Source organism: Triturus cristatus, chromosome 3_2 (assembly GCF_964204655.1).
Source record: "Triturus cristatus chromosome 3_2, aTriCri1.1, whole genome shotgun sequence".
Taxonomy (NCBI): Eukaryota; Metazoa; Chordata; class Amphibia; order Caudata; family Salamandridae; genus Triturus; species Triturus cristatus.
This window is the reverse complement of record NC_140584.1, coordinates 533,848,733-533,875,880: the sequence shown is the minus strand read 5'-3', so window position 1 is coordinate 533,875,880 and position 27,148 is coordinate 533,848,733. Positions and strand designations below refer to the sequence as shown.

At 44.8% G+C, this 27,148-nt stretch overlaps 1 protein-coding gene across 4 annotated transcripts in view; it reads left to right on the top strand.

The window, feature by feature from the left end:
• HIPK3 (homeodomain interacting protein kinase 3) overlaps nt 1–27,148 on the top strand; it is a 503,936-nt gene that overhangs the window by 249,442 nt on the left and 227,346 nt on the right. For all 4 annotated transcript variants that reach the window (XM_085648240.1, XM_085648239.1, XM_085648238.1 and 1 more), the window contains exons 5-6: nt 8,175–8,261; nt 21,304–21,488. In XM_085648240.1, coding sequence (XP_085504366.1) covers nt 8,175–8,261; nt 21,304–21,488 — 272 coding nt within the window. The remainder of the gene's footprint in view (nt 1–8,174; nt 8,262–21,303; nt 21,489–27,148) is intronic.

Below are 27,148 nucleotides of genomic sequence, written 5' to 3'. Positions count from 1 at the left end.
CATTTGATGCCACTCACTACAGCATACAGGATGGGACACATGGTCATCCCTCTTTAGCAGTTCACTTAACTGACTTTAAGTGATGGCATTATACCCTTCCAAATTGTGCGCGTCCACACAATAAGCAGTCCTCTTCAATGTCAGGGACTCCTAGTACAAAGGGTGTCATGTGTGGCTGTAGATACACTTGCCCTGCATATTCCTGCCAATTAGTGTTTGGTCCGGAGCTGTGCAAGTTGTTTTTCTTCAAAGAAGTCTTTAGAGTCAAGAGGTTGAGTGACTCCTCCTCTCTGTGGTCGTGCACATTGGCATCGACTCCATTTTTAGATTGTTTTGTCTCTGCTGTCTGACTCGGACGTGTGCGCGCTTACGCTCCGTGGTTTGTTTCTCCGGTTCTTTTCTCTTATCTTTGGTATTGTTATAACTTGAGCTTCTTCATTTGCACCTCTTACCTAAACTCCACCAATTTGACTCTTTCAGCCAAAGCCCCTTTGGGTGCGCCCTTCAGGGCCTACCCTCCACATTGTTACCAGTCTTCCGGAAAAGCTGTACTGGTAATGAAACACATGCCCTTTCAGTTCTTCACGAAATTGCCATGCCAAGTATCCTCACACAGATCAACACTCTGCATGCAACTTGTGCTCGTCCCCTGAGCACAACGAAGCAGTCTGCGCCTCATGCAAGTCATTCTGCTGGGATTGTAGAGCTCGTTGCCTCGACTGCCTACAGAGCCACTGAGGACACTCCTGATATTCGATCATGCCCAATAACAGCCATTGGTCAACAAGGAGGGTGGGCTCCTCTGTTGATTAAAGTTCTGGCTCCAAGCTCGAGGGTGACTTTGAAATAGAGGACAAAACGCCAACTTCACAACCTGCGAGTATGGCTGCCTCAGCTCATGCCTGGTGTCAACCTGTGGTAGGCATCGGAAAAACTGATAAGGACTTTGGGCTTGTTACCGAAAGCGCATGAAAGCCCAAAACAATCTACTTCGGCTTCCTCTGACCAAGACAAACAGCAGGCATCTGGTCGATCTTAAGTGCCCAGCCTGCAGTCGACATCATCCACCTCGACACCGAGCACCCATTGTACTTCGAAGCTGAAAGCTTCAGAACCCAAGTCCTCGAAGCAGAGCTCCAAGCCTGGTCCCAAGCCACAGGTGCATCCAGTCCTGCATAAGTTGTTGGAAAAATTGGACACATGCCAGAAGAAAATACATATCCAGGCAGATACTGGACAAATCCTGGCCACCGCTTCCTTACCTCCACCACCTAAAATGAAGCCTACCATGGAAAAGGCTTTGGAAATGACTGTCCCTCCTAAGAGGAAGACTATGGACAAGGCTACCACCCTCACTACCACACTCTCCTGCACCACCATCTAGTAGGAACTAGATGACTCACAAGAGGGTCTCCACAGTCAGATACTGGTGTGTGTGTGGGGGGGGGGGAGCAGAAGGGACATGACCACATGGACACCTATGACACTGATCCCCCTGCCGACACGGATCCTGATCTGTATGCTGCGTGCCCTTCTCTTAAAGATACTACCTCTTACTAGGAGGTTATAGCAAGGGCTGCTGCATTTAATAATGTGGAGCTCAATAAAGACCCTTTAGAGAATGACTTCCTCTTCGACACACCTTCCACCACACATAGGGCTCCCCAATACCTGCCCGTGTTGAAAGGCATGCTTAGGCATCCTGATGACCTATTTAAAGACACTATTAGATCTGGGTTGATTAAAAAATACAAACCTGCATTATCTGAGCTCATTTCTGTTAAAGGACAGTTACCACCAGCCCCCCTAGTACGCAAGCGTGCCAACTCTCAGGCCACTACAGAAACCCCGCCTCCTGATAAGGAGAGTAAAGGAATAGATACTACAGGGAAAGAGTGGCAGCTCAGGCTGCCAACCATTGGCGCACGCTATGACCGTTCCTACTGGGACGAAATGGAAGATCTACTCCAATATCTCCTGGAGAAACATACAAAACACATTCGCAGTTAGTTATAATTTTCCTGTCAGAAACTAACACCTCCCTATGGTGCGCATTAGATGCTGCTGACAACGCAGCCAGAGGAGTTAACACAAGCATTTTACTACAGCGACATGCTTGGCTTGGAATCTCTGGAGTTTAAACCGGAGGTTGAACAATCTAAGTTAAACATGCTCTTTGATAAGGTACATCTTTTTGGTCCTCAGATGGACTCTACATTCGAAAAGATAAAAAAAGGATACTGAGACTGCCAAAGCTGTGGGATCATTTCAAACACCTGCTACTGTGTTTTTGATTTCTGTCGCCCAGGTTACAGTGGAGCCTCAAAATCCACCTCCTCAGAGGCCTCCACCTCCCAACAAAAAAATCAAGGAATACTAGTTTGCTCCTCTACATGTGACAATGCCAGAGGTAGAAGTAAGGGTGCCTCCCCCGTGAAGCAACACCCTCCACCAAGCAGTGACTCCCCTCTCTTTCCCTCCGAACACATAACACCTGACGGGGCAGAAATCACAATTTCCTACCCACATGGCAATCCATCACATCAGACAAGTGGGTATTAGCCACGATCCAACATGGCTATTGCCTGGAGCTCATTACCGGACCACCCACCATGCCACCTCGCGTTCGCAGGCTGTCACACGAGCATCAAACATTACTCAAACAAGAAGTTCAAGCTCTTTTCCTCAACAGTGCTATAGAGCCTGTCCCGCTTCAACATCCGAGTTCTCGAGTATACTCTGTACTTTCTAATCCCCCCAAAAACGATGGGTCATGAAGGCCAATCTTGGATCTCAGGCTCGTAAACAAATGCATCCTATCAGAACAATTCCACATGGATACCCTACAGGACGTCATTCTACTTCTGTAACAAGGCGACTTTATGGCAACACTAGACCTAAAAGATGCCTACTTATACATACCAATACACACAGCTCGTCACAAATACTTAAGATTTATCATAGTGGCCAAACCTTACCAGTTCAAGTTCTGCCATTCAGGGTAACCACCGCACCTCGAGTGTTCACCAAACGCCTAGCAGACAGAATGTCCACATATTCCCTTACCTTCCCAACGTGCTCACCAAAGCCAGCACTTTTCATCCGTACAAACAACACACTCCGATGACAATAGATCATCTTCACAGTTCGGGGTTTACTGAACCCATTCCCAAGTCTCACCTTCAACCATTACACGTTCAACCGTACTTCGGGGTAATCCTAAAAGCATCATAAAAACTTTATTTCGGCTGACAATGCCATAGAAGCATCATTTAAAAGCACCCAATATAATGCATTGAGTTCATAAAAAAAATTTACACAGTTTTAAAATCTGGTATAAAAATTATCGATGATCCAGTTTCTGGTGTAGCCCCTCCCACAAACCCAGATTATGTCCGGAGAAGTACAATATTTGAGTCGGTCATACAATTTCTACAAAGCCATTCTGCTGGTCCATCTTTTTTAGGATGGCCTTTCGGGTCCACCACATGGTAAATAAGAACCGTGAAATGGAGAAGACCATAGGCATTTGTGTGTCGGATTTCAATAGCCTATACACTTCGCTACAGTGTCTGGACCCCCAGGTTCCTACAAAGTTGGAGTAACCAGCGTGACCTAGCCTTCCTATAACCCTTAACAAAAAATAGCACGTGAAGTTCCGTTTCGTCAGGGGTGTTACGCGCCGGACACCCCCCTGTTAGTGGCCCCCTCCCACTTACTAGTAAAGGAGCGCAGTGGGAGGACTCCATATCTAATCTGTACGTAAAGCTTTTTGGCAAGGAGTGGCTGGATATCGTCCAGCACCAGTTCTAAGCTGTACCTCTTTTTTTCACTGCCAGGAATTCTGCCATCGTGTGGATCTCCTTTCGAGCTCATTGGGCTCTCTACCAAAGTCCTTCCAGAAGTTATTTGGGAGGTTTCTTCTGCATTGCTCCATAGATTACCCCTACCCAAACCCTCACAAATACTCTTAATGTAAACCAACCAAGGTATCCTCCCTGAACCTCGCAAACCCATAACATCAATCAGTTGGTCCCTATATGCAGCTAGTTCTGGGGTACTCCAAAGGCGGTGCCAATAGAGAAGAGGTCTGAGAGTAACCTCGTCTGCAATGGGTCTAACCCCAAGGTCCAAGTGGAGTGGTGTTAGGGGTGTACTAATAGGGAGGCCCATGAGGTGTCTGATAAAGGAGTTCAGTGCGGACTAGCGAGCCCGATGCGCAATGTCCCCAAAGTTCTGCACCATGAAGAGCAGCACTCCTAGCCTGGACTTTATAGATTCCTACCACTGGGCTGCCCAGTTTTTCAGTGCAGATCCTATATAGTTTTAAAATACCCCCCGTTGTTTGAGTTAATTTCAACCCTGCTTTGTTAATTTGGGCACCACAATCCATTCTTTCAGTCGGCGTCAATCCCAGATATTCAAAGATGGTTACTCTCTCCAGGGGCCTACCATCCAAGCAAGGATTGGGGCAAGTGGAGTTGCCTACATTAAAAGCCATGTACTTAGTTTTTTGCAGGTTAATCTCCAGACCCCGATGTTTGCAGAAGGCACTGAAGTTGTCGAGGGTCCTCTGGATTCCCATAGGGGATTTTGCGAGCAGGAGCATATCATCCGCAAACATCAGGGCTGGGAATTTACGCTGCGCCAACCTGGGGGCATTGATGTTCTTTCCTACAATCAAGGAGTCTATTAGGCCATTAATGAAGAGGGAAAAGTGTGGGTGCCAGGGGACAGCCCTGGCGAACACCTCTCTCTACGGGCAAAGGGGCTGTGAGTTCGCCGTCATTGCCATCTCTAATTCGAGCAAAATTACCCTCATGTAGACGTTTTAGCTGCTGGCACATATATTCTTGTACTCCCATGACTGTTAAATTGCCCATAATTTGTCCCTCAGTACCAGGTCGAAAGCAGATTTTAAGTCTACAAAAATAAGATAGAGGATGCCCCCTTCAATGTAGACAGATTTCCAATATATCAGCTGTAGCCTTAATATTTGATCAATCGTTGATGATCTAGCTCTAAACCCAGCTTGTAGGGGGGTAAGAATATTATGTTCTTAAAAGCACAAATAGAATTAACCTACCCCAATACAACAAGAATTCATAACTTTCAGGCAATACTGCCCCAGTTTCACACAAAGCAACAACTCCCAGTGAGGATGGTCATGAGTCTGCTAGGGATGATAGATTCCTGTATTGCCATAGTTCCCCAAGCAAGATTACATATGCGTTCATTACAGGAATGTCTAGCTTGTCAGTGGTCTCAGTCACAGTGTCAGTTGACTTAGTGTTGATAGACCGCCACACTCACTGTTCTCTGCTATGGTGGAACATTACCAACCTGTCGAAGGGGCGGCCTTTTCTCAACCTTGTTCCCCACATCACTCTTGCGACACATCACAAACTGGATGGGGTGCTCACTTAGAAGACCTCACAGTGCAAGGCCTCTGGGATGTCAAGCACCAGTCTCTCCACATCAACTACCTGGAGCTTCAGGCTATTCACCTAGCATTGACAGCATTCCTACCCCACCTGACTCACAAGGTTGTCTTAGTTTGGACGGACAATGATACCCTTGTATTACTTACAAAAACAAGGGGGGGGCACAGTCTGCGCAAATCTCACAGCTGTCTCAGACCATCTGGAACTGGGCTCTACATCACCACATTCATCTGTTAGCGGAATACCTTCCGGAAACAGACAACAAATTTGCAGACCTGCTCAGCTGGATGCAGCATCAAGTCCACGAATGGTAACTCCACCCACAAGACCTCATACCCTACTTCCAAAAGGTCTGGTTCCCTCAACTTTTCGCCACAGCAGAAACCAAAAATGCCCAAACTTCACCTTTAGGTACCCACATCCACTTTTGAAGGGCAACACACTGGGTGAATGTGTCAAAAATATTTGCCTTCGCTTTTCTGCCTCTCCTTCCTCCCTCCCGCCCTTCCTGGTTCAGAAGCTCAGGCAGACTTATCTAACAGTGATCCTAGTAGCTTCCATCTGGGCTTGTAAATCTTGGTTCACAACATTACTAAACCTTTCAGTAGTTCCACACGAGAAGCTCCCCAACAGACTGGACTTTCTCACTGAAAATTACAGATAGATCAGACACACAGATCTCAAAATGCACAATCTAGCAATATGCCTCCTGTGGTCATAGTTTGGTTATCTTAACTTACCAGCAGAATGTATTGACATTCTTATGGAAGCACGTAGACCCACCACTAGGTCCTGCTATGCAGCAAAATGGTAACGTTTTGTTTGCTACTGCCACTCAAAACAAATTGACCCTTTCATAGCTACAGTACAAAGCATCTGCTATCTACTGCACTTACAAAAGGCTGGTTTAGCATTCACTTCTTTTCGCTTACATATTGCTGCTATGACTGCCTATCTCCAAAATCGAGAGCACCTTTCGCTCATCAAAATCCCAGTTCTCAAATCCTTTATGGAATGACTTAAAAGCGTTATTCCATCCATGATTCCTCCTGCACCTTCATGCAGTACTCACAAGCCCCATGGGCACCCCTTTTAAGCCCTCTTTAATTCCTATCCTTGAAGGTGGCATTTTAGTCGCCATAACTTCAATCAAACGTGTTAGTTAGCTCTGGGCTTAAACCTTAGAAAAACCATTCTACCAAATACACAAATACAAGATGGTTTTCCGCACCGATCCTAAATTCCTATCTAGTCTCTCAATTTCAACTCAACCAATCCATTGAATTGCCGGTCTTTTTTTCTCAACTTGATTCTGCTGCGGATAAAACTCTTCATACATTAGATGTCAAAAGAGCGCTTATGTTCTACTTTGATAGAACTAAAACTTTCAGAAGCTCTATATAGAACATTTTGTCGCCTTTTCACCACCACACAAAGGCACCCCTATATTTAAATCAGGCATAGCCAGATGGATAGTAAAATGCATTAAGATTTGTTATGCTAAGGCCTGAACATCTTCACCTTTTCCTCCCAGAGTGCACTCTACTAGCTAGAAGGTTTCAACCATTACCTTTTTACGTATATTCCCATAACAGACATATGTAAAGGAGCTACATAGTCCACTCCACACACTTTCACCAAACATTGTGTGGATGTTTTAGCACGCCAACAACCCATTGTAGGACAGGCAGTGCTACTTAAACTTTTCAAACCCACTGCAACACCCACAGGTTAGCCACCGCTTACAAAAAGGATTGCTTTTGCAATCCATGCAGAGCGTGTGTATCTATAGCCACACATGCTATGAACAAAATGTAACTTACTCTGTAAGCATCTGTTCATGGCATGTAGTGCTGTAGATTCACATGCGCCCAATCTTCTTCTCGGACACCTGTGATGGTTGCAGTTTATTGCACAACTACGGATCCAACATTAGATGGCTGGAGTATGCAGCGCATGTGAATCTACAGCACTACATGCCACGAACAGAAGCTTACAGGGTAAGTAATGTATTCCTTTGGCTTTGAGACCATGCTTGCTTTAGTTAGGTGAGTACCTTGCAACACCCTAAACACTACTATCCTGCCCCTCTTCAAATGTATTGTCATACAAAAAACATTCACAAACCGCATAAGCACTAGCAAAGTCAAAAGGTTGGCAGCCAATTCGAGACCGATTGGCTTTGTCAATCCTTGTTTCTTTAGGGTATTTTTATACTTTACTTTTGGTGCGTGAGATTCCACAAGCTGAAACATTTAGTTTCTGTAATTGTATTTTCATTTGCATAGTAACGATAAAATCTGTGGACGTATACAATATTTTCTGTACATGTTTCAATGCTAAATCCTTAAAGCGGGTTAGTTGAAATAGCTCTTTAGGAAACAGAGCATTCTAAATAGAATATTTGCATGCACACTGAATTTGAGACGGGATTCATTTGTGTTTCTAACTAGGAATCTTTAGTTTCTGCTGCCACCTGCTGGCTTAAAGCGTAAATGATTAATATGAGATACAATTATTGAAAGCTAGAAAACTTTAGTTTACTTTGGGGGTTTCGCTGCATCTACTTATTAGATGCAGTTAGGCCGAGGAGCTTTGGTTTTGTTGATGTAGCTTAAGTGCAACATTTCTAGTCCCTGCAAGAACATCAAATACTATTTTCAGCTGTTAAGAGCAAAAGGAAATCTGACATTTTTACTGTAGAAATCAAGTTTATTTTTTCCTTTCCAGACACTGGAAGAACATGAGACTGAGACTGGGATGAAGTCTAAAGAGGCTCGAAAGTACATCTTCAACAGTTTGGATGATATTGTGCATGTGAGTGATGAGAGAAAAACCTTTTTTTTATATTTGTGGTGCCAGAAATGCGTTTCATGGCACATATTTGATTTGACTAGACTGGTATAGAGTGCTGCATGTTCTTCTTTTCTTTATGGTTTAGCTAGAGACATTGTAGAACATCCAATTCTGAATGGTGCTTGCTGGATACAAAATGTGTAACTTTTTTTTAACCTGTCTCTCAGATATATACTGTCCATTATTTTAGCCTCTTTCTACATTTCAGTGCTGTGAGGTACTGCCAAATAGTTAAAAACAGTCCAAGTTAAAAAAAAAAAATACCAACATCCGCTTTAATAAGTCCACTGTTATTGTCTTTTAGAGTGCTGACTTGCAGAATAGGTTTACCGTTATCATAGAAGTCTTAACCTAAAGTTTCTGGAGATTCTCTGGCAAAGGTGGGCATTTGCCAGGTATGCCCACAAAGTGAGGTTTGGGAAGACCAATAGGGAGTGAGCAAAGAGAGCGACATTGTGTGATGCATAGTTTTTGGGCACGTAGTTTTTCTTCTGTGGTCATACTATAAGCTGAAGCATTAAGGGGTGAATGAACGCTCTGAAGTATTGGTAAGTAAAAGTTGCAGATAAAACACCTTATATTTTATATATCCTCTTTATTGTAGCACTTAACGGGTAGGCCAGTGCTATGCCTCGATTTTGAAAAGAGCACTTTTTTTGGTTGCATATTCTCCATATATAGTTTGACTATGGGGAGTTAGGTTGAATCAGTGGCACAGCATTGCCTTATGCGCACTTCCGAATTCAGGTTTCCAAATTTTACATTTGAAGTGTCAAATTTTGTCCATCTGATATTGCATTTAATTAGTAAACATCCAGACATACAAAAGTTCTTTCTAGGTTGAATTGCATTAGTTTGATTTCAGAATGCTATTAAACGGACTCACAAAACGCATATCTGTGATCTCTTTCAGTTTCAAGGTTCTGGGCAAGTGCCCTCTTGAGTGTTTCTTTTTTCTTCCATATTGGTGCTACCCAATGAGGAAACGTAAGCAGTATTTTCCCTTGAACCTCTAGGTTTTACTCCACAGATGGAAACATGTGCTTGCTTACCTTTTAATTGTGTATCATATTTTTAACCACTACTTTATGATCCCATTTAAAACAAATGCGTATTTCTAATAGTATAGAACCTCTGTCAAGCTCTTTGAAGGGTTCTTTTATTTACACACTGCATAATCTTTTCCATTTGGAGTACATTTGTCACTACTCAGTGTATTTAAAGTCCTTTACATTTTGCCATGCCAGTCATGTATGCATTTGTAGCATGACTTAAATAGTTTTTTTTGCCACACTACCCACCACCCAAATTGTACCCACACTCTGTTTTAGGCTATGGATTCACATGCATTCTCCTACTGCTATAAATGAATTAATGTGCATTTATAGAGTGCACTGATAGCATCCCTTGGCTCTGGTGAAAAAGAAGTGGAGAGTACTAGGTTTCAACCTACTTAACATTCCACTCGCTCTATAAAAATATTGGGTAAATTAATCTGGAGAAGGCTTTTACATTGTAAGGCACTGTGTTTTGTCTTCACATCGTAAGTCACTTTGACCACAGCTTCCACTGGTCGACTACACTTCAGCTTTGAGCCAAACTACTCAACGTACACATCTGAAATATTAAGTGTTAAAGTGATTGCTGCAGGTAGTGATTTGCCTTTTCTACAGTATTGGATCTTTCATATATTCACATACGTGAATCATTCCTCCATCATTGAAGTGAGAGTCCCACGTTACCATAGTAAAGCAGTATGTAGTAGTGCTATTAACTATAATGGCAATGCAAAGTGACTTTAATAGCTTATCTATGTCCTTCTTAAAAAAGGACCACACCTGAGCTATAACCAAACAGGTGATAGCACCCTCTAGAATACTCCAAACAGAGGCTAAGTCCCTCAGATTTTCTACCGCACTTCGCATAAAGCGAGTCTCCCTGAGCTCTGCTCAGTTCCGCTTTTCTGCATCCTCAATATCTGAGTCTTCTAAGAAAAGCCTCTTCAGATCCTACCTCTACCCTCAACATCAGGTAAAGGAATGCAAGATTTGTCGTACTTTTTCTTCTAAGACATTAAGAGACCAAGAGAGGAAGGCTACTTTTTGGTTCCAAATCCCAAAATTCCATCTCATCTGAGGACAGCGATTCTTCTGACCGACATCACAAAGGGTCAAAATCCTCTGACCATGGGGCTTCTGATGGGAGTAGGAAGGCCTTGAAGACACACCATAAAGAACCCCTAAGAAAGGAGAAAATTAAGGTTATCTCCACAGGGGCAGTCTCCTCCCAACCTTCTACTCTGTCTGCAAAGAAAAACTTGAGCAAAAACAGTCTCCCTCCTCAGAACCGTTGAGGGCTTAAAATCCGCTTAGCACACCGTTGACGACGACGACAGTCTATGCCGGTACCTGCGATGAAGACACTCACTAGTCTTGGCCGCGAAAATATCATTTTTGAGTTCTTTGACTATGGCAGCGATCAATGATCCCATCTCGTCAACCAAGATGATATCCTCCTCTAAATTGCTCTTGACTGTGGATTCGCCATTGGCTTGCCCAACGTCTAAGAAGCTGCTATTAACGACCACATCGTTGACAGGAATGCCGTTGACAGTTAAGCCATTGACCATGACACAACGGCAGAGCTACTTTAGACACCAGCGACGAAAGCACAGTCGACAACCGAATTCTTACTGCCTACTCGCCAGTTGACTTTTACGTAATCGACAATAAAATTACCAAACATTACCAAGACTGCATAAAGACATGAAGTGAACTCTCCAAGCAAGTTCTCACCTTTACTTCTTAGCCATGAACTAGATGTGGAGGAGTCGGATGATGACGGGCCTTTTGGGTATGCACACAGTCCTTCAGAGCTCCACGTGAAATACCAGAAGGAAGACTTAGATGAGGAAGAGTAATACTGCCAGTCAAAATGTGGTATTATGAACTCGACGAATAACACCTGTGTCCCCAGCCTAGACATGACGAAATGCACATCCCCGCATCTCTAGTGCGCAAGATCTACAAGCTATACTGCGGGATTACAAGAGGAGATTTCCAGAACCTCCACAGGACCAGTATACCATTTCACCCAACTACACCAAGAAGCGTACCTCCACTAATAATGCCAAGGATTACACCTGCTTCCAATATCACACCACCTCCAGGCGAGGACCACTCGTCCTCAGACGATGAGAGAGGAGAGATCTCTGATCCTCCACAATCACAAGACGAATGGGATGATTACATGGTCTCTACTCCGTCCCCTCTGCCACTTCATCCTGCAGACTATACCATAGAGGACATTGGGAGGGGGGGGGAGGGCGGGGGAGAGGGTTCATGATCTAATGGACTGAGCTGCAGCACAATTTCATCTGCCAACTTCTGTAAAGCAGTCAGACTGTTTTCTACACTATTTTGAAGAGCAAGCCAGATAGTCTATAAAATCTTTTCCCCATTATAGATTATATCTGGGATGAGAGAATAAAAATAATGAAAAATCCGCCTCAACAAGAAATAGCCCACTGATGATTCCCCTGCTTAGCTCATCAGTCATCCCAAGCCTGACTGTTCTCTCTCAAGTGGTGCATGGGCCATCCATCTCTACCCTGCCAGACAAGGAGGGCAGGCACTTGGACAATATAGGGAAGAGATTCTCCCTCATGTCTGCCATCATGGTCCGAGCAGCCAACTCTCTAGCTATCGCGGAGCGCAACGACCACTAGATGTCGGCAGTCTGCTTGATTTGATCCCTGAAGACAGGAAAGTGGAGGCAATGAAAATATTACAAGGAGGAGTATGCACTTCCTCACAAATTGACTGTTCTCTTGACATTGCCTCCACAGGCTTTCGTCAAGACAAGGGTGGCTTAAGGCTACCTCTTTTAGACCAGAGGTTCAATCAAAGATACAGGAGATGGCCTATGACGGCGAGACATTGGGAAGCATATCAATGACGCCTTGTTAGCCATCAAGACAGACAAGGACACCTTCAGATCTCTTGGCACCTCCAGAAGTTGCCCTTTCGAGGAGCTAGAAGAGGTTTTTCCACCTTCTTGGGTGGTTACAAGTGACCCCAACATTATCAATCTCAATCCCAGTATAGGCCTACCGCCAACCACCCTCTGCAGTCTTCCACAAGCAAGGTGCATGCCGTAAGAAATCCCCCTGAGGGTCGCTCCACTGGCCCCAAACAGTGACCGGGACCAGGTACCTGCTACATCTGCTCCTTCCACCCGTTTGGGCAGGAATATCTCCAACTACCCTCCCCAACGGAAGGAGTTAACGTCGGACAAATGGGTCTCTCTCCAGAGTCTCAAGATTGTTGGAATTGGCTGGCAGCCCACGACATAACTTTGAAAGCCAAGCAGGTGTCAGGAGTGAACAGCTTGGCGGACGCTCTCAGCAGAACCACAGACAGTTGTCACGAGTGGGAATTGGTTCAGCTGGTGTTGGACAGGTTTTTCTTGCGCTGGAGCAAACCAGCACTGGACCTTTTTGTGACAAACTGGAATTCCAAATGCCAGTTTTACACCAGTCGATACCCACTCCCAGGATCGTGGGGGAATGCCCTTTCAGTGAGATGGTTTGGGATTTTTGCATACCCTTGCCCCCTTTCCCCCTCATACTGAGGATCCTCACCAAGATGGAGAGCTGTTGCCGCATTCTAATAGCTCCCAGATGCCTCAGACAGCATTGGTTTGTGGAGCTCCTGCTGGTCTCTGAGACCAATCCCATTCTGTCTACCCAGGATCCACAACCACCTGATAAGGAGCAACAGACAGATCCTGCACCCGGACCCAGCCTCGCTCCAGTTACATGCATGACTCCTGAATTCAATGAATTTCGGAAAGTAAATCTCTCCCTACACTACAGGGACAGTCTGGCCAAAGCGAGGGCCGAATTAACAAGCAAAGACACATACAGATTGAAATGGAAAAGGTTCTGCTTGTGGTGCCAGCAATCAAATCTCCATCCCTTGGAAGCACCACCATCAAATTCTGCCATATCTACTCTATAGTTAGATCAGGATTGGTGCATGCATTTAGCCACAATTCCAAGATTCAGGTGGTCCTCTAAATCTCCCTCTCTTAGTCAAACAATTCATGAAGGGAATGTTCAGATCTTTCCCTCTAGTAATGGGTCCTCCCCCAGAATGGCATCTCATTGTGGTTCTCTCGCAGCTTATGATGGTGCCAATTAAGCCCATTCAAGGGGCAGCTCTCCAATTTCTCACCTGGAAGGCCGCTCTGTTGGCTTTCACATTTACTAGAAGAGTCCGTGAAATTCAAGCTTTTACAATTCAAGAATGCTTCTTGTGCTTCACTGACTGTGCTTCTCAGGACAAACCTAAAGTTCATCCCTTAGGTTCCATCGTAATTCAATCTCCAGTAACCTAATATACTGTGCACTTTCTTTTCCTAATCCACAATCGCCAGTGGAAAGGTCTCTCCACACCTTGGACGTTAAGTGCTGTCTCAACTTTTATCTCGATTGTACCAAGCAATTCAGAAAATCTTATCAGCTGTTGGTCTCTTACGGACTCTTATAAAGGTACAGCAGTCACAAAAGCTACCATCACCAGATAGATCTGTGCTGCCATACAATTCTGTATCAGCAAAGGTGGTACACCACTCCACTACAGCAAAGGTGCACTCCACAGGGGCAGGTTTCTACCTTGGATGCTCTCTTTGCAGGCGTCTAGCTGGAGAACATATGCCCTGCTGCAACGTTGAAGAGCACCTACATGTTCAAGAAGCACTACTACCTAGAATCCACTCGTAGATGGGATGCAGCTGTAGAACAAGTGTATTTGTCATTTGTTCTAATGAGATGATCCTCTGTAAAGATAAGTGATATAGATATGTCTTTGCTAATGCATATCACAACGTTGTATACTGCATTATTGTCTTCTCCAATCTACATTATTTACTTTTAAATTATGCAGTCATTTTATAGATATGCAATTATATTGTTTATGGTTGTGTTAAACTGTTACCCACCATCCTCCAGGGTACTTTTACCTGTATATATATTTATTTAACTACAATACTGCTTGCTATTCTGATTCAAACTTTTGACATTTTCAATTTTAACTTTCCCTCACCCCATCCAATGCTCATGACTTCACACATGGAGTTACCAGTTTTGCAGCGTGAATCTTTCTGGATTCACTATGCTGTCCAATATTCCGCGGCTCTTTTCTCTTTTTCTTTTCGTTGCCCAGGTGGGCGTCGACGTCCCACCATTTGGTGTCCTCCCGTGACGTCTGTGTGCTTTCTCCGGAAGCTCCCACCTTTAGGCGTCCTCTTCAGATTCTTTTTTCTGCCGTTGGGTCTGGATAGTCAGCGAGGAGTTCCAGAATTTTTGGGAAAAAGGAGAAGAAATGAAGCAGAAAACCACCGAGAAGTTGGAGTTTTCATCTCACAACCAGGAACACAGACGACGAAGGAGAGGAATATAAAGAACTTTGATGTTCAACAGAGAATGCGCACACAGGGGACTCCCTGAGCGCAGGAATGGACAAAACCCCATTCAAATTTTGCCGTAACTACCACCACAAATACGTGCAAAAGGACCAGCATCCGGTCTGCAACCTCTGCCTGCCAATCGACCACGAGAGCAAGGATTGCAACGCCTGTTTGGCATTCACCCCCAAGACCCTCAGAGTGAGGGAAAGACAGAGGAGAGCAAACTACGCCATGTAAGGCCAAGGAGAACCTCCGTCGCTCCGGGACGTGGGCCTCTCCTGCGGCGAAGAGGACAACATCGCCGAGGAATCAGAGGACTTACACGGTCATAGAGACCGATAAGTCGACAAAGGAGGTAATAGACACTTCGACCCCTAAAACCCTGACAGACTCTCGAAAACCAGAGCCAAAGTCCTCAAAAGGAGCACTGGTGTCGAAGCAATCGACAGCCACAGTTGCATCCATGGACAAACAGCCCAGTGGATCCTTCGAAAAGGACTCCCAGCTGGCGGAAGCTCAAGAGAAGCCTAAGTTGTCGAAGCACGCCGCCGAAAAGGCGCGCTCGACGCCGAAGGAATAAAAATCGAAGGCGACTTCGACGTCAACATAGATGACATCGAAGAGAAGCGCCGAAACTCTCGCGCCGAACAGGCGGCCGAAATGGAGAGGAAGAAAAGAAGGCTCAAGGCCGAAATGGAGAGTATCCTCCAGAGGAAGAGGGTTTTCGAAGAACGGATGAGCAACACCATCCCTTCGAAGCCCTCGACAGTTGTAGAGGTAGAAGTCGAAGAGGAGTTTGACGCCGCCGAGCCGAAAACTCCAGAACCAGCAGAGGAGCAGGACGAAGAGGGCCTGTATTACGAGGGAGAAGGTGAGGAAGATCAACTAACAAACTTGGGATCGACTCCCTCAACAGCGCAGGACCTCGGCGCCGAAAGCTCAGAAGAAGCTGTAGAGTCATATCCGTCGAGGCCTTCGCCGCCAGACTACATTGGCATCTACACCATGGTCATCAAGAATGCTGCAGCAACGTATGGGATCAAATTAGAGGAAGAAAAACCAAAAGCCTGCTTGCTCTTAGAAACCCTGCTCCCCACTCAAACTAGGAGCCAATTCCTTCCCATGCTCCCAAGTGTACTGGACCAGGGCAGGGAAGCTTTCAAGGAGCCAGCAACCTGCAGGTCTGTCACCCCTAGAACAGAGAAAAAATATAAACATTCCTCGAAGGATCCAGCATATATCCAGGGATCCGTACTGGCTTATTCCATTATAACGGCGACAGCTAGAAAGGGGGCCAACATTTCCACAAACTCAGGGCCACCTCCAGACAAGGAGAATAAGAGGATAGACCTCACAGGGAGGAAAATAGAAAGGAATGCAGCAATTCACTGGCGCATTGCGAATTCCAGTGCCCTAATAAACAGACTTGCGTACCAACACTGGGAAGAGGTCGGACAGCTACTCCAACATCTCCCAGAACAATACCAGCAGAGGATAACACACCTGGTGGAGGAAGGCAATAACATGGCCAACACCTGCCTAAAATCAGCCCTGCATGTGGCAGACCCATCCAGCAGGCTCATGATGATTGGAGTGACAGAAAGGAGGCATGCCTGCCTAAGGATTTCAGGTTTCAAACCGGAGGTCCAGAACAATATTCTGAACAGCCTTCAATGGGGAACAACTGTTTGCACACCAGTGGACGAGAAGCTGACACTGCTCAAAAAGGAGAATGAAACTGCGAGGGCCATGGGAGCACTGCAGTTCAGAGGGATGAGAAGGGGCACCCCCTCAAGGAGAGCGAACGGCAGAGGAGGAAACCAGCCGGGAACGTCGCACCAGACTTTCCAGCAAAGTTATCAGGGTAACAACCAGGCACAGCAAGGTCAGCAATAGCAAAACTGGCAGTACCAACCTAGTGGCCAGTCCTTTTGGGGGCGACCGAACGGATGTGGACAAACGAGAAGAGGGGGGCAGCAGCAATCCACCTCAAAGTGACTCCGCTGTACCGAACGTGCCCACCCACACCATCTCTACGGGGACGGGACAACAAAAGGCTCAGAAAACAGTTACAAACACACAAAGGAGAAACCAGCGAACATGTAACACTGGTAGGAGGCAGACTAAGACACTTCTTCCAGGAGTGGAAGAAAATAACAGACAAATGCATACTAAACATAAGGAGTGGAAGAAAATAACAGACAAATGCATACTAAACATAATACAGTTCGGATACTGTATAGAACTTGAAAAAAACCCACCAAACAGGAGGCCAACCAACAAAACGCGCACAGCAAAAGAGCTCGCGCTCCGCCTGCAGGAAGCACAAGAACTCCTCCACAAGGAGGCAATAGAAACAGTGCCTTTCAAAGAAAGAAACAAGGGAGTGTACTCCAACTACTTCCTTGTGCCAAAAGTGGACGAAACGTTAAGACCCATCCTGGACCTACGGTTCCTAAACCAATACATAAAAACTCAAATTCAAATTGACGTCCCTACAAGATGTTGTACCACAAATAAGGATTTTATGTCCACAATAGACCTCAAGGATGCCTACCTACACATTCCCATGGACCGAAAACACAAAACATCTACTGAGATTTGCCATCAACAAAGCGCACTACCAGTTCACGGCCCTAGCCTTTGGACTATAATCCGCACCAAGGGTCTTCACAAAATGCGGTAGCGGCGCACTTACGAAGGCAGTATATGTATATCCCTACCTAGACGATTGATTGCTAAAGGCGAATTCATACAACCAATGCAAACTACATGCTCAGCGGGTCACACACGCCGACAGAACGAGGTTTTTCGATACACTTGGGGGGTGGGGGGGGTGGGGGGGGGGGGAGTCCTCGATGGAACCAGAACAAGTGAAGATCTTCCTGGACGCACAGGTCAACACCATTCAGGGCAGGGTGTTCCCCAGAGAGAAGAGAACCTTTGCACTGCTGAAGGAGACACGTCAATACCGGAAGGATCAACCTCTGACTGTGAGGACAGTGAGCAAACTCATGGGGATGATGGCATCCTGCATTCACCTAGTCCCCAATATCTGACTCCACATGAGACCATTCCAGGAATGGCTACAGCAGCAATGGTCACAGGCAACAGGCAGTTGGGAGGATCTAGTGGTTGTAACGCACACAGTGCAAGAGGAGATCACATGGTGGAACAAAGAGAACATAACAAAGGGGAAACCATTTACACCACCAACTCCAACAGTGACTATCACAGCAGACTCATCCCAAATGGGATGGGGAGCGCACATGAACCAGCTCAAAGTGAGGGGTTTGTGGACACAAACGGATGCGATAAGACACATCAACTGCCTGGAACTAAAGACTGTGTTCCTTGCCCTAAAAGCCTTCCAGAGACAACTGTACTGTCAGAGTGTTGATACAAACCGACAACACCACAACAATGTTCTACGTCAACAAGCAGGGAGGCACACAATCTGTGGCGCTATCAAGTCTAGCGCAGGAGATTTGGATGTGGGCCATCCCACTACAAATAGACCTCCTGGCGATACATCTACCAGGTAAGGAACAGGTGGAAGCAGACAGATATCAGCATCCCACGAGTGGGAGCTCAATACACAGGAAACGCAAATGCTATTCAAGAAGTGGGGGACCCCACAAATAGACCTGTTTGCAACACACCTGAATGCGAAATGCCACAACTTCGCATCCAGACAGCCAGGGCAGCAATCCCCAGGAAATGCTTTATGGATAAGCTGTTCAAGGACATTTGCCTACGCTTTCCCCCTAATACCGCTGATACACAGGGTGCTCAGCAAATGCAGAACAAGTAACATGACACTGATACTGGTAGCACCACAGTGGGCCAGGCAGTCCTGGTTCTCACAGATAATGGAGATGGCGCATTGGCCACCATACAAGTTCCCAAACAGAAGAGACCTGCTCTCCATGCAAAACGGGGAAGCGCTCCACCCAGAACCGGGGAGCCTCAGCCTAGCAGCTTGGCTCCTGAAGACTTAAGAGTTCGCACACCTAAAACTCCCAGAGAGCACGCTGGCGGTGCTGTGGGAAGCAAGAAGACCTACCACACGTAAGTGTTATGTAGCGAAATGGAAAAGGTTCACCCAATGGTGCTTCAAGGAAAAGCTACAGAAGAGAATCCCCAGGGAATCAACAGTGCTAAGATATTTAACACACTTGATAAAGAGCAACCTAAGCTACACCTCGCTAAGGGTTCACCTAGCAGCAATAGTAGCCTACACAAGAGGAGAAACGGGGGAAAGTTTCTTTACATCCCAGGTGGTAAAAAGATTCCTGGAAGGGGCCAAACTAATCGCCCCCCCCCCAAAAAGGGTACCACCACCGGCTTGGAACCTCTGTGTAGTTCACGCGCAACTTATGAAGGCGCCCTTCGAACCCATTCACAAGGCCTCTACATATGCTCACCATAAAGACAACTTTTCTTGTAGCAATCACCTCGCTTCGCAGGGTAAGCGAACTTCAAGCGCTAACACTACAAGAACCCTACATTCAAATTCACAATGTCAGGGTGGTAATGAGAACTGACCCACACTTTATGCCAAAGGTGGTGTCAAGGTTCCACTTAAGCCAGACAATACAGATACCAAGTTTCTTCCAGAAACCATCCACAAGCGCAGAAAGGGCACTGCACACTCTTGACGCTAGAAGGGCAGTGATGCATTACATTGAGAGAACTAAAGATTGTAGGAAAACAAAGCAATTCTTTGTGTTTTTCGCAAGCAGTTTCTTGGGAAGAACGGTAACAAAAGGCACCATCACACGATTGATCGCAGAGACAATACAATTCTGCCACAAGCAGGCAGGCCAAGAACTACAAGGAGCGGCACAAGCCAAATGCTCCCTTTTTTCTGGTAGAAACAATAGCCTTCCTGGCAAACGCACCCATCCAAGACATTTGCCTGGCGGCAACATGGGCCTCAGTGCCCACGTTCACTAAGCACTACTACGTAGATATACAAATGAACAAGGAAGCACAAGTAGGACAAAAAGTGCATCAACATATATTCAACAACCAATGCTCATCTTCCACTCAGCTGCCACAAACTTAGCAAACCGCTACAAAGTCTATGCACAGCATAGTGAATCCAGAAAGGTTCACTCTGCCAAACGAATAGTTTCTTACCTGTCAATGTAGTTTTGCAGCTTGAAGACTTTCAGGATTCACTAGCGAACCCACCCACCCACCTCCGCCAGAAAGATGAGACAGGAAGAAGGGGATCAAAAAAAAAAAAAAATAAGCACGCTGACGTCCTGGGAGGACACCAAATGGTGGGACGTCGACGCCCACCTGGGCCACGAAAAAAAGGAGAAAAAACACTACGATTCCGGACCCAATCACTAGACCGCAGAATAATACACAGCATAGTGAATCCAGAAAGTCTTCAATCTGCAAAACTACACCGACAGGTAAACAATTCGTTATATCAAAAACAGTATATTTATGGTTGTCCCTTCTGTCATCATATGTAATCTTAGAAATGACAGTTATGGCACTACTACATAAAATTTGTGGGGGGTGGCGATTTTTCATTGACTTGTGAAAATAAGATCACCATGTTTAGGGAAATGGGACTGGAGGTCTTTAGTAAGTCACTCACCTTATAGATCAGTATATGTGACCACTTTTCAAATGGTGAATGCGTTTCAATGGCAAAACAACACTCCTTATAAATAACATAAATGAAAGATTTTATTTTCCTTAATCTAACCAACAATATAGTCCAGTCAATAGTTAATTTGTGAAAAAAGTGCCGGGGCTCTTGTCAGTAGGCAGCTTGCACCAGCCCATTGCTCCTTTTGGCACCGCCTAATGCAAAGTCAACTACTAACCAGGAAACCCTACACGTGGGGAGAGGATGTGGCATAATTGCCACAGCTGTTGACTTTGGAGCTGGGGAACCAGGTTCGAGTCTCTGCATAGGCTCAACATTCTGTGACTCTGGGCAATTCACTTTATCTCTCCATGCCTACCAAAACTGAATTATATCCTTAACTGGTACTCATGAAAAGCGCTTCAATAACTTTGGGTCGAGTTCGCGCTATTAGCGTCGGAGTTGACTATAAAGTGTCAGTGCCGAGCACCGGAAACCAGTAGCTCAAATTAAGCACTGACCATTAACTAACTTATTAGTTATCCGTTAACAGTTCAGCAAAGTAAAAAGGCTGTATTATAAACATACAGGTTCTTAAATCAGAGCATAGTTCACTTTACAAAAGGCCTGGTGATTAAATGCCCTTCACTCTAGCTTTAATTTCCGGTAACATGTTTAACTCCTACTATGTCTATGTAAAGTATTGGACAATAGTAATTTTAAATCTGCAGCTGTAAATGTAGATGGTAAACTTGAATTAGAAACTAAAATTTACACACACGTTATTCACGCATGTGTTCGCACATGCCCTCCTTTGCCTTAAAATGATGGTGTTACTATATAAAGTTACTAGTTGAATTTGTTGGTAATGTGGGCAGTTTACAGACTTTTTGACCATTACTTTTCGTTTTTTTACAGGTGAATATGGTGTTGGATTTAGATGGAAGTGACTCGATGGCGGAGAAAGCTGATAGAAGAGAATTTGTTAATCTGTTAAGGAAAATGTTATTGATTGATGCTGAACGAAGAATCACTCCAGCTGAAACATTGAATCACCCATTTGTTACCATGAAGCACCTTTTAGATTTCCCTCAGAGCAACCAGTAAGTTTGTGGATTTTTTTTTCTTAGCTTCATTTATTGCTTCACACCTTTGACTCAGATGGAGAAATGATTCATTTTTATTCTTTCCTTGATGTATTCTTTATAGTTGCATTTTAGGAGAGATCAGTATTGTGCTGCTTTTTTATTTGTAAAAAGGTCAGTGTACTTGTGAACCACACTAGGAATCATGCTACTTTGGTCACATGGCTCCCAATGGAATAGATCTGGACAATCATTTAGGCCCAGGATTAGGGAATTCAAATCCCTGATTGAGATGTTTCCACAACATAAAACTTTGCAACCGTTTAGAAGTATACCAGGCTTTGTCTTCAAGTAGAACAGATTCCAGAGTTTTCATAAAAGCCCTTAGCTAAGTCTGTCTAAGAAAGATCAACTCAGTGAAGAAAAACATGCTTCTCCATTGTTGGATCTTTCATAGATTCACATGCTAGAGTCCTTCCGTGTGACATGCTCTTAGTGCAATGAAATATAAAACAGTTCCACTTTAATAGCATAATCGCCTCATTTGAGAAGATTTAACTTCCGATTCTACTACATGTTGTGTGAAAGGAAGCCCCATTCAGAGCTTAGCTAAGATCTTTTTTGCTGTACCTGTTGCGCCTCTGGAGAGTGGTACAGTGGAAAGCAGGAAGGCGTTTTGCACAAGGAAATAGCTGAATCATAATAGAAAGCCTGTTCAGTTCATGTAGCTTGTCTTTGAATAAAAGGCTGTCTGTGGACAGTTCACTTGTCAATTGCTTTTAATGTCTTTGCCACAGCACAAACAGGAAGGAAGTGTTCTGCAGTTTAAATGATCATAAAGGTCAACTATAGAAGGTTGCAGAAGGTACAATTGAGTAACCAAGTCTCTTCTGATGGGGAATCCTCTCAGGACACATCTTTTGAAGGTGAACAGTCACTGAAACCTTACCTACAGGAGAATAGATTGGCTTGCAAGGCAAGGTCTGAATAGAATCTAACATCTACTTCTGAGGAACCTCCCTTTAAGTCCCCCAAAAATCTTATAGGCTGCTAAATAGTGTCATCCAGTGCATGAAAGGAGTAAAGATACTTCACAACCAAGCAGCTCCTTCAAGCCCATCTAATTTCAAGACTCCAACCGCCCTCTGTCGTTGATGCCTTGTTGGCATGTGCTACATCATCTGCAGCTGAACATCTGCTGTTGAGGATCACACCTTTGTTAATGGCATCCGCACTGTCAAGAGTACCAAAGTGAAGTACTGTATCCTTATGTCTGTCAACTGGCAAGCGTACCTTGGCTCTTGAAAGTGTGTCCTCCTGCAGAATACCTCCATAACTTACTATGAAGATCACGGAGACTGAAGCATAGTCTCTGGAGAAAGGGCCTTTTGGGGCGGCCCCTAGTCCTATTCTGTTTAAAGTTAAATGCCAGTAGGATGAGGAAAATTACAATATGGACATGACTGACTAGAAGAGGATAGGTGCAGATTTTATGAGGAGGAAGAGAAATCCATATGAGGGGTTATAGTCTCCCTGTATATGCTAGGCATTAGAATGTGTACTATGAGGAGTCCCTCTAGCAAGATCTGCCTTTGTTCGGAGTCCCTGTAGACCTCAATTACTTACATTGATTTTGTGAGACTACTGCAATAGGTCCCCTTAAAAACAGACACCAACTGGGGGTATGACTCAAGCTGGACCAGCCTTGCTACCTTCCTTTGCCTCCACCAAAACGAATAGTACTTGAGCTTTCTGTAAGCAGAGACAAATTTACTGCATGAGAGCGTAGTAGAGGCAGGGCAACGTATTGAATGGCCAGGGGGCTGCAGCAGATGAAGACCATTGCTATGTAGCCCTGATACCGAATTTGCCAATCTGTTTGTCCACCCTGCCTCATGCTTACTCCTCACCACGTCCCCCTCTCCTCACATGAAGTTTCGTGGTAGGGATGTATTAAGACCATTTGACCAACATTTATCAATCAGTGAAACATACTGTGTCTTCCACAAATTCAAGAAGCCACCTAAAGAAATCCGTCAAAAAGATTAGATTTGTAAAGAAGGGATCAAAATAAGGCAGACACTGGCCTCCATTGCAGCTATTGTTCCTGTGCTTGACAAAATCACACGGCTAGCAGCAACACGCCAGCCTGCATTACTTGACAACCATAATGCATACTGCAAGACACTGCTCCTGGAACCTTTCCTGCCCTTGTTTGGCTCCACCAGGCTGTGAAGGCCACAAGAGGGACACTTTTAAGAGACTTTCCACACCAGCATTGTCGAGCATCAAAGATGAAAGTCGCCTGACATATTCGGCTGGAGTGATCGCCAGATGTGGGCAGACATGCCCTGTGCCTTCATCTTGTCCCAGTCCAAAAGAAAAGGATGAAGCTTTTCACATTTTCTGGAAAGGTTAAAAGTTCCTCTGCAGCCATGTTAGATGGTGCCATAGACTTGCACAGCCCTAGCTGTTGGCAGGTGCTGTGGCTCTTATAGCAACAAGGACGGCTACGCATCGCTTCACTCTGCAACAAAAAGCAGCATTGATTTTGGAAAATCTTTTCGCTGGAAACAAATTTTTGGAAGGCATGTAGATGAAGCTTGCAGTAGATTGTAGGATACCAATCAAGCTTTCTCTTTAAGGGTGCTGTAATATCGATAGGAGTTATTTCGTTGAACATGGGGCAAAGGGATGTCCTTCTATAGAGCCTCTTGCCAGCGGCAGCATTTTCACATCGATAAACCCACCAAACACCATACAATGGGCAGCCATACTATCGGTCTCCTCTAACTAGGTGTCTTTCTCCTTGTACTCCAGACAAGAGACCAGGAAGAAGACTGCCTACCAGAGCAAACAAGGGCCAACCCCAGTTCCCTTATCTCTAGCCCTTTCCCTTGAGGATTATTAGGTGGCAGGATTTATGCCTTTTTATTTTTTATTATTTTTATTAATTTTCATTAATAACACCACATCCACCTAATCTACAGTTAACCAATAACCGCATCTTTACATCGACCACACCAACTAAATCGGTATTCCATTTTCAGCACAGTTAAATTCCTGCCAAGCTAGTCATGAAATTGATATCCATAAAATGTTCACTCCCCTCAAAGCATCAAGTGGCCACTACTCTGTACCACACCTTACCCATCTGTTGTGTAAGATAGTGGGCCCTTTACATACCTCACCCCATCATGATGGGCTCAGGCAGCAGGTAGTGCTCATACTTGCCTAAAAGGAGGCTTTTCTCCCAGTTAGTGTAGTCTTTGAACCAGTACACCACATGATACATTTGTGCTGCTGCTTAGTATAAAAATAGATTTGGTAATCCTAGTCCTCTCCCCTTATCCATGGATGCTTCAGTGTGGGCAGCCCCACACAACTGACTGGATTGATACCTTTTACGGTACAGTGGCAAAACTACTTCCAACCAGTGGATATTTGATCTGGTATTTTACGGGCACACCTAGAGTTAGTCCAGAGCCCACTGAAGTTCCATCCTAGAAATATACCCACCCTCTTGGGAAATAATTGGAGGCAGGCATACTATCTAAATTTCAGCAAGGGTTTGAGGGACAAATGGAATTTCAGTCCTTATCTTGCTGGCCTCTGCTGGAGAGAGTGATTGATCCACAATGTGTGCCTCCTCAGGTGCTGGGCCCTTGGCTGGCATCAGTGGAACTCCTCCTGTGAATTGCTGAAGTTCTGAACTCTTTGTGCAGACTTCGAGAAGGCTACTTTGCAGCGGGACTAACCTAGTCCCTGTATCCGGCCCACGCTTCATTGCAGTTGGCCTGAACTTGTGACTTTCTCCCAGTCCAGCGCGACCACATTCCCACAGTTAGCAATTCCTTGGTGCTGGTTTTACTTTAATCTTTAAAATCCAATCTCGCCATCTCTATTAATTGGCTTTGTTTTGGTCTCTTTTTATTGACACTATTTTCCTAAGTTGGTTTGGGAATTTTTTTTGTGTTTTCACATTACTGTTTTTGTGCTGCATAAATACTTAACACATTACCTCTATGTTAAGCTTGACTGCTTTTGTGCAAGCTACCAGAGTGTTAAGCACAAGTTAATTTAGTGGCTTTTGTGGTTCACATATCCAGTATTGTAATTGCTTGAAGTGGTTTTGCCCCTTCAGTCAAAAACCCAATATCTTATAGAACTGTTCTAACCTACACTTAAGGCAGACACGAAATTGTCATGGAATCATGGCAGCCAGCTGTACCGTTGGTCCTCAAATCCGCTAAACCAATCAAACCTTTATTCTTGCCCTCCAAAATGTATACCTGTGGCACCTATTGACTTTCATCTGAACAAACCAGTTATTTTCACGGTGTTGGTCCTCATAACCATGGGTACTGAAAGAGCTAGACACTCCCTGGTGGTCTACATATGCTAAAATGTTACATTGACCTTACCTAGCCTTTTTGACTGAACAGGTCAGCTGTTTGTTGCTTTCGGCCTCCCTCAGAGAGGGCATCGGTTCTCAAGGCAGGGAACAGGTGCATGCTACTGTTTTAATTTGCCCTCTAAAATGTCTGTCCTATGATCTAGTGTCTGCTCATTCCTTGAGGATAGAAGCAGCCACAGCAGTATGTATGCTAGAGACCCTTTTCTGACCTCTGCAGAGCAGCAGGGTGGAAGATCTGACCCATTTAAAAATCATTACTGATTTGATATAGGCACTTGGAGAATGAGCTATAGGTCAGGTAGTTTTATGTGATTTATTCCGTGAGGGGAGCCTCATCTCGCTTTTATCTAATTGATTTCATTAGATCAGCATAGATGATGAATACTACCTGAATGGGTTATTGACTACATACTACTTGGTATTCATATTCAAGCATGTGAATCTTTGAAGGAACCAATGCTGGAGAAGAATCATGTTACTTACCTGTGGCTACAGTTCTCTAGGGTTGTTTCTTTCACAGATGCACTTGTGATCCTCTTAGTGAGCGGCTTTTCTTTATACCCTTCACGCTACTTCTGTGGGAATCTGTTGTATGGTGGACTCTGAGGGAGTGGACTTGAGTGCGCTCTCAACTTATTGGTAAACGTTTGAGTGTTTTCAAACGCACCACCCTTTCAACACAATTTTAGAAAAAAAGGAAGAGGGCGACTATAGTCATTGAATTGTTTCAGAGCAGAAGTCGTCACAGATGGTGAGCTATGGTTAGCAGTTGAAATTTCACTACCGGAAGATGAGCCGCAACTTCATTAAGCGGACGACCTCTATGAATGTTATACTTGATGGTAGTCTTATTGTCAGTGCGTCTACTGCATACCTATACTATGCATCAGAATAGCTGATGAAACAAGTCATTTTTTTATGTTTTTCAGTTCATTTCAGCAAATGAAGAGTATTTGCATGCGGCAACTGCTCCAGTTTCACCTCATTGGTAGCCTTCTCAGCCAGTTAACCGACCACCTTAACTACTGCAGGAGCCTTCCTCCTTTTCAGGTACATGCACCAGTGTCTATGCCTCAGCAGGTACCGATTCCAGCTATCCCAGAAGGTGTGTGTGATATGAGCATAGATTAAGTGAGGCTGAAGTCCATTAGATTGTGATGATTCACCCAAAGCAATCGAGATTATGTCTTCTGCCCACTATATGGAGTGTACACCAGACAATATTTTAAGGTTTCGTGCTCTAGAGGAAAGGACTGAAAAA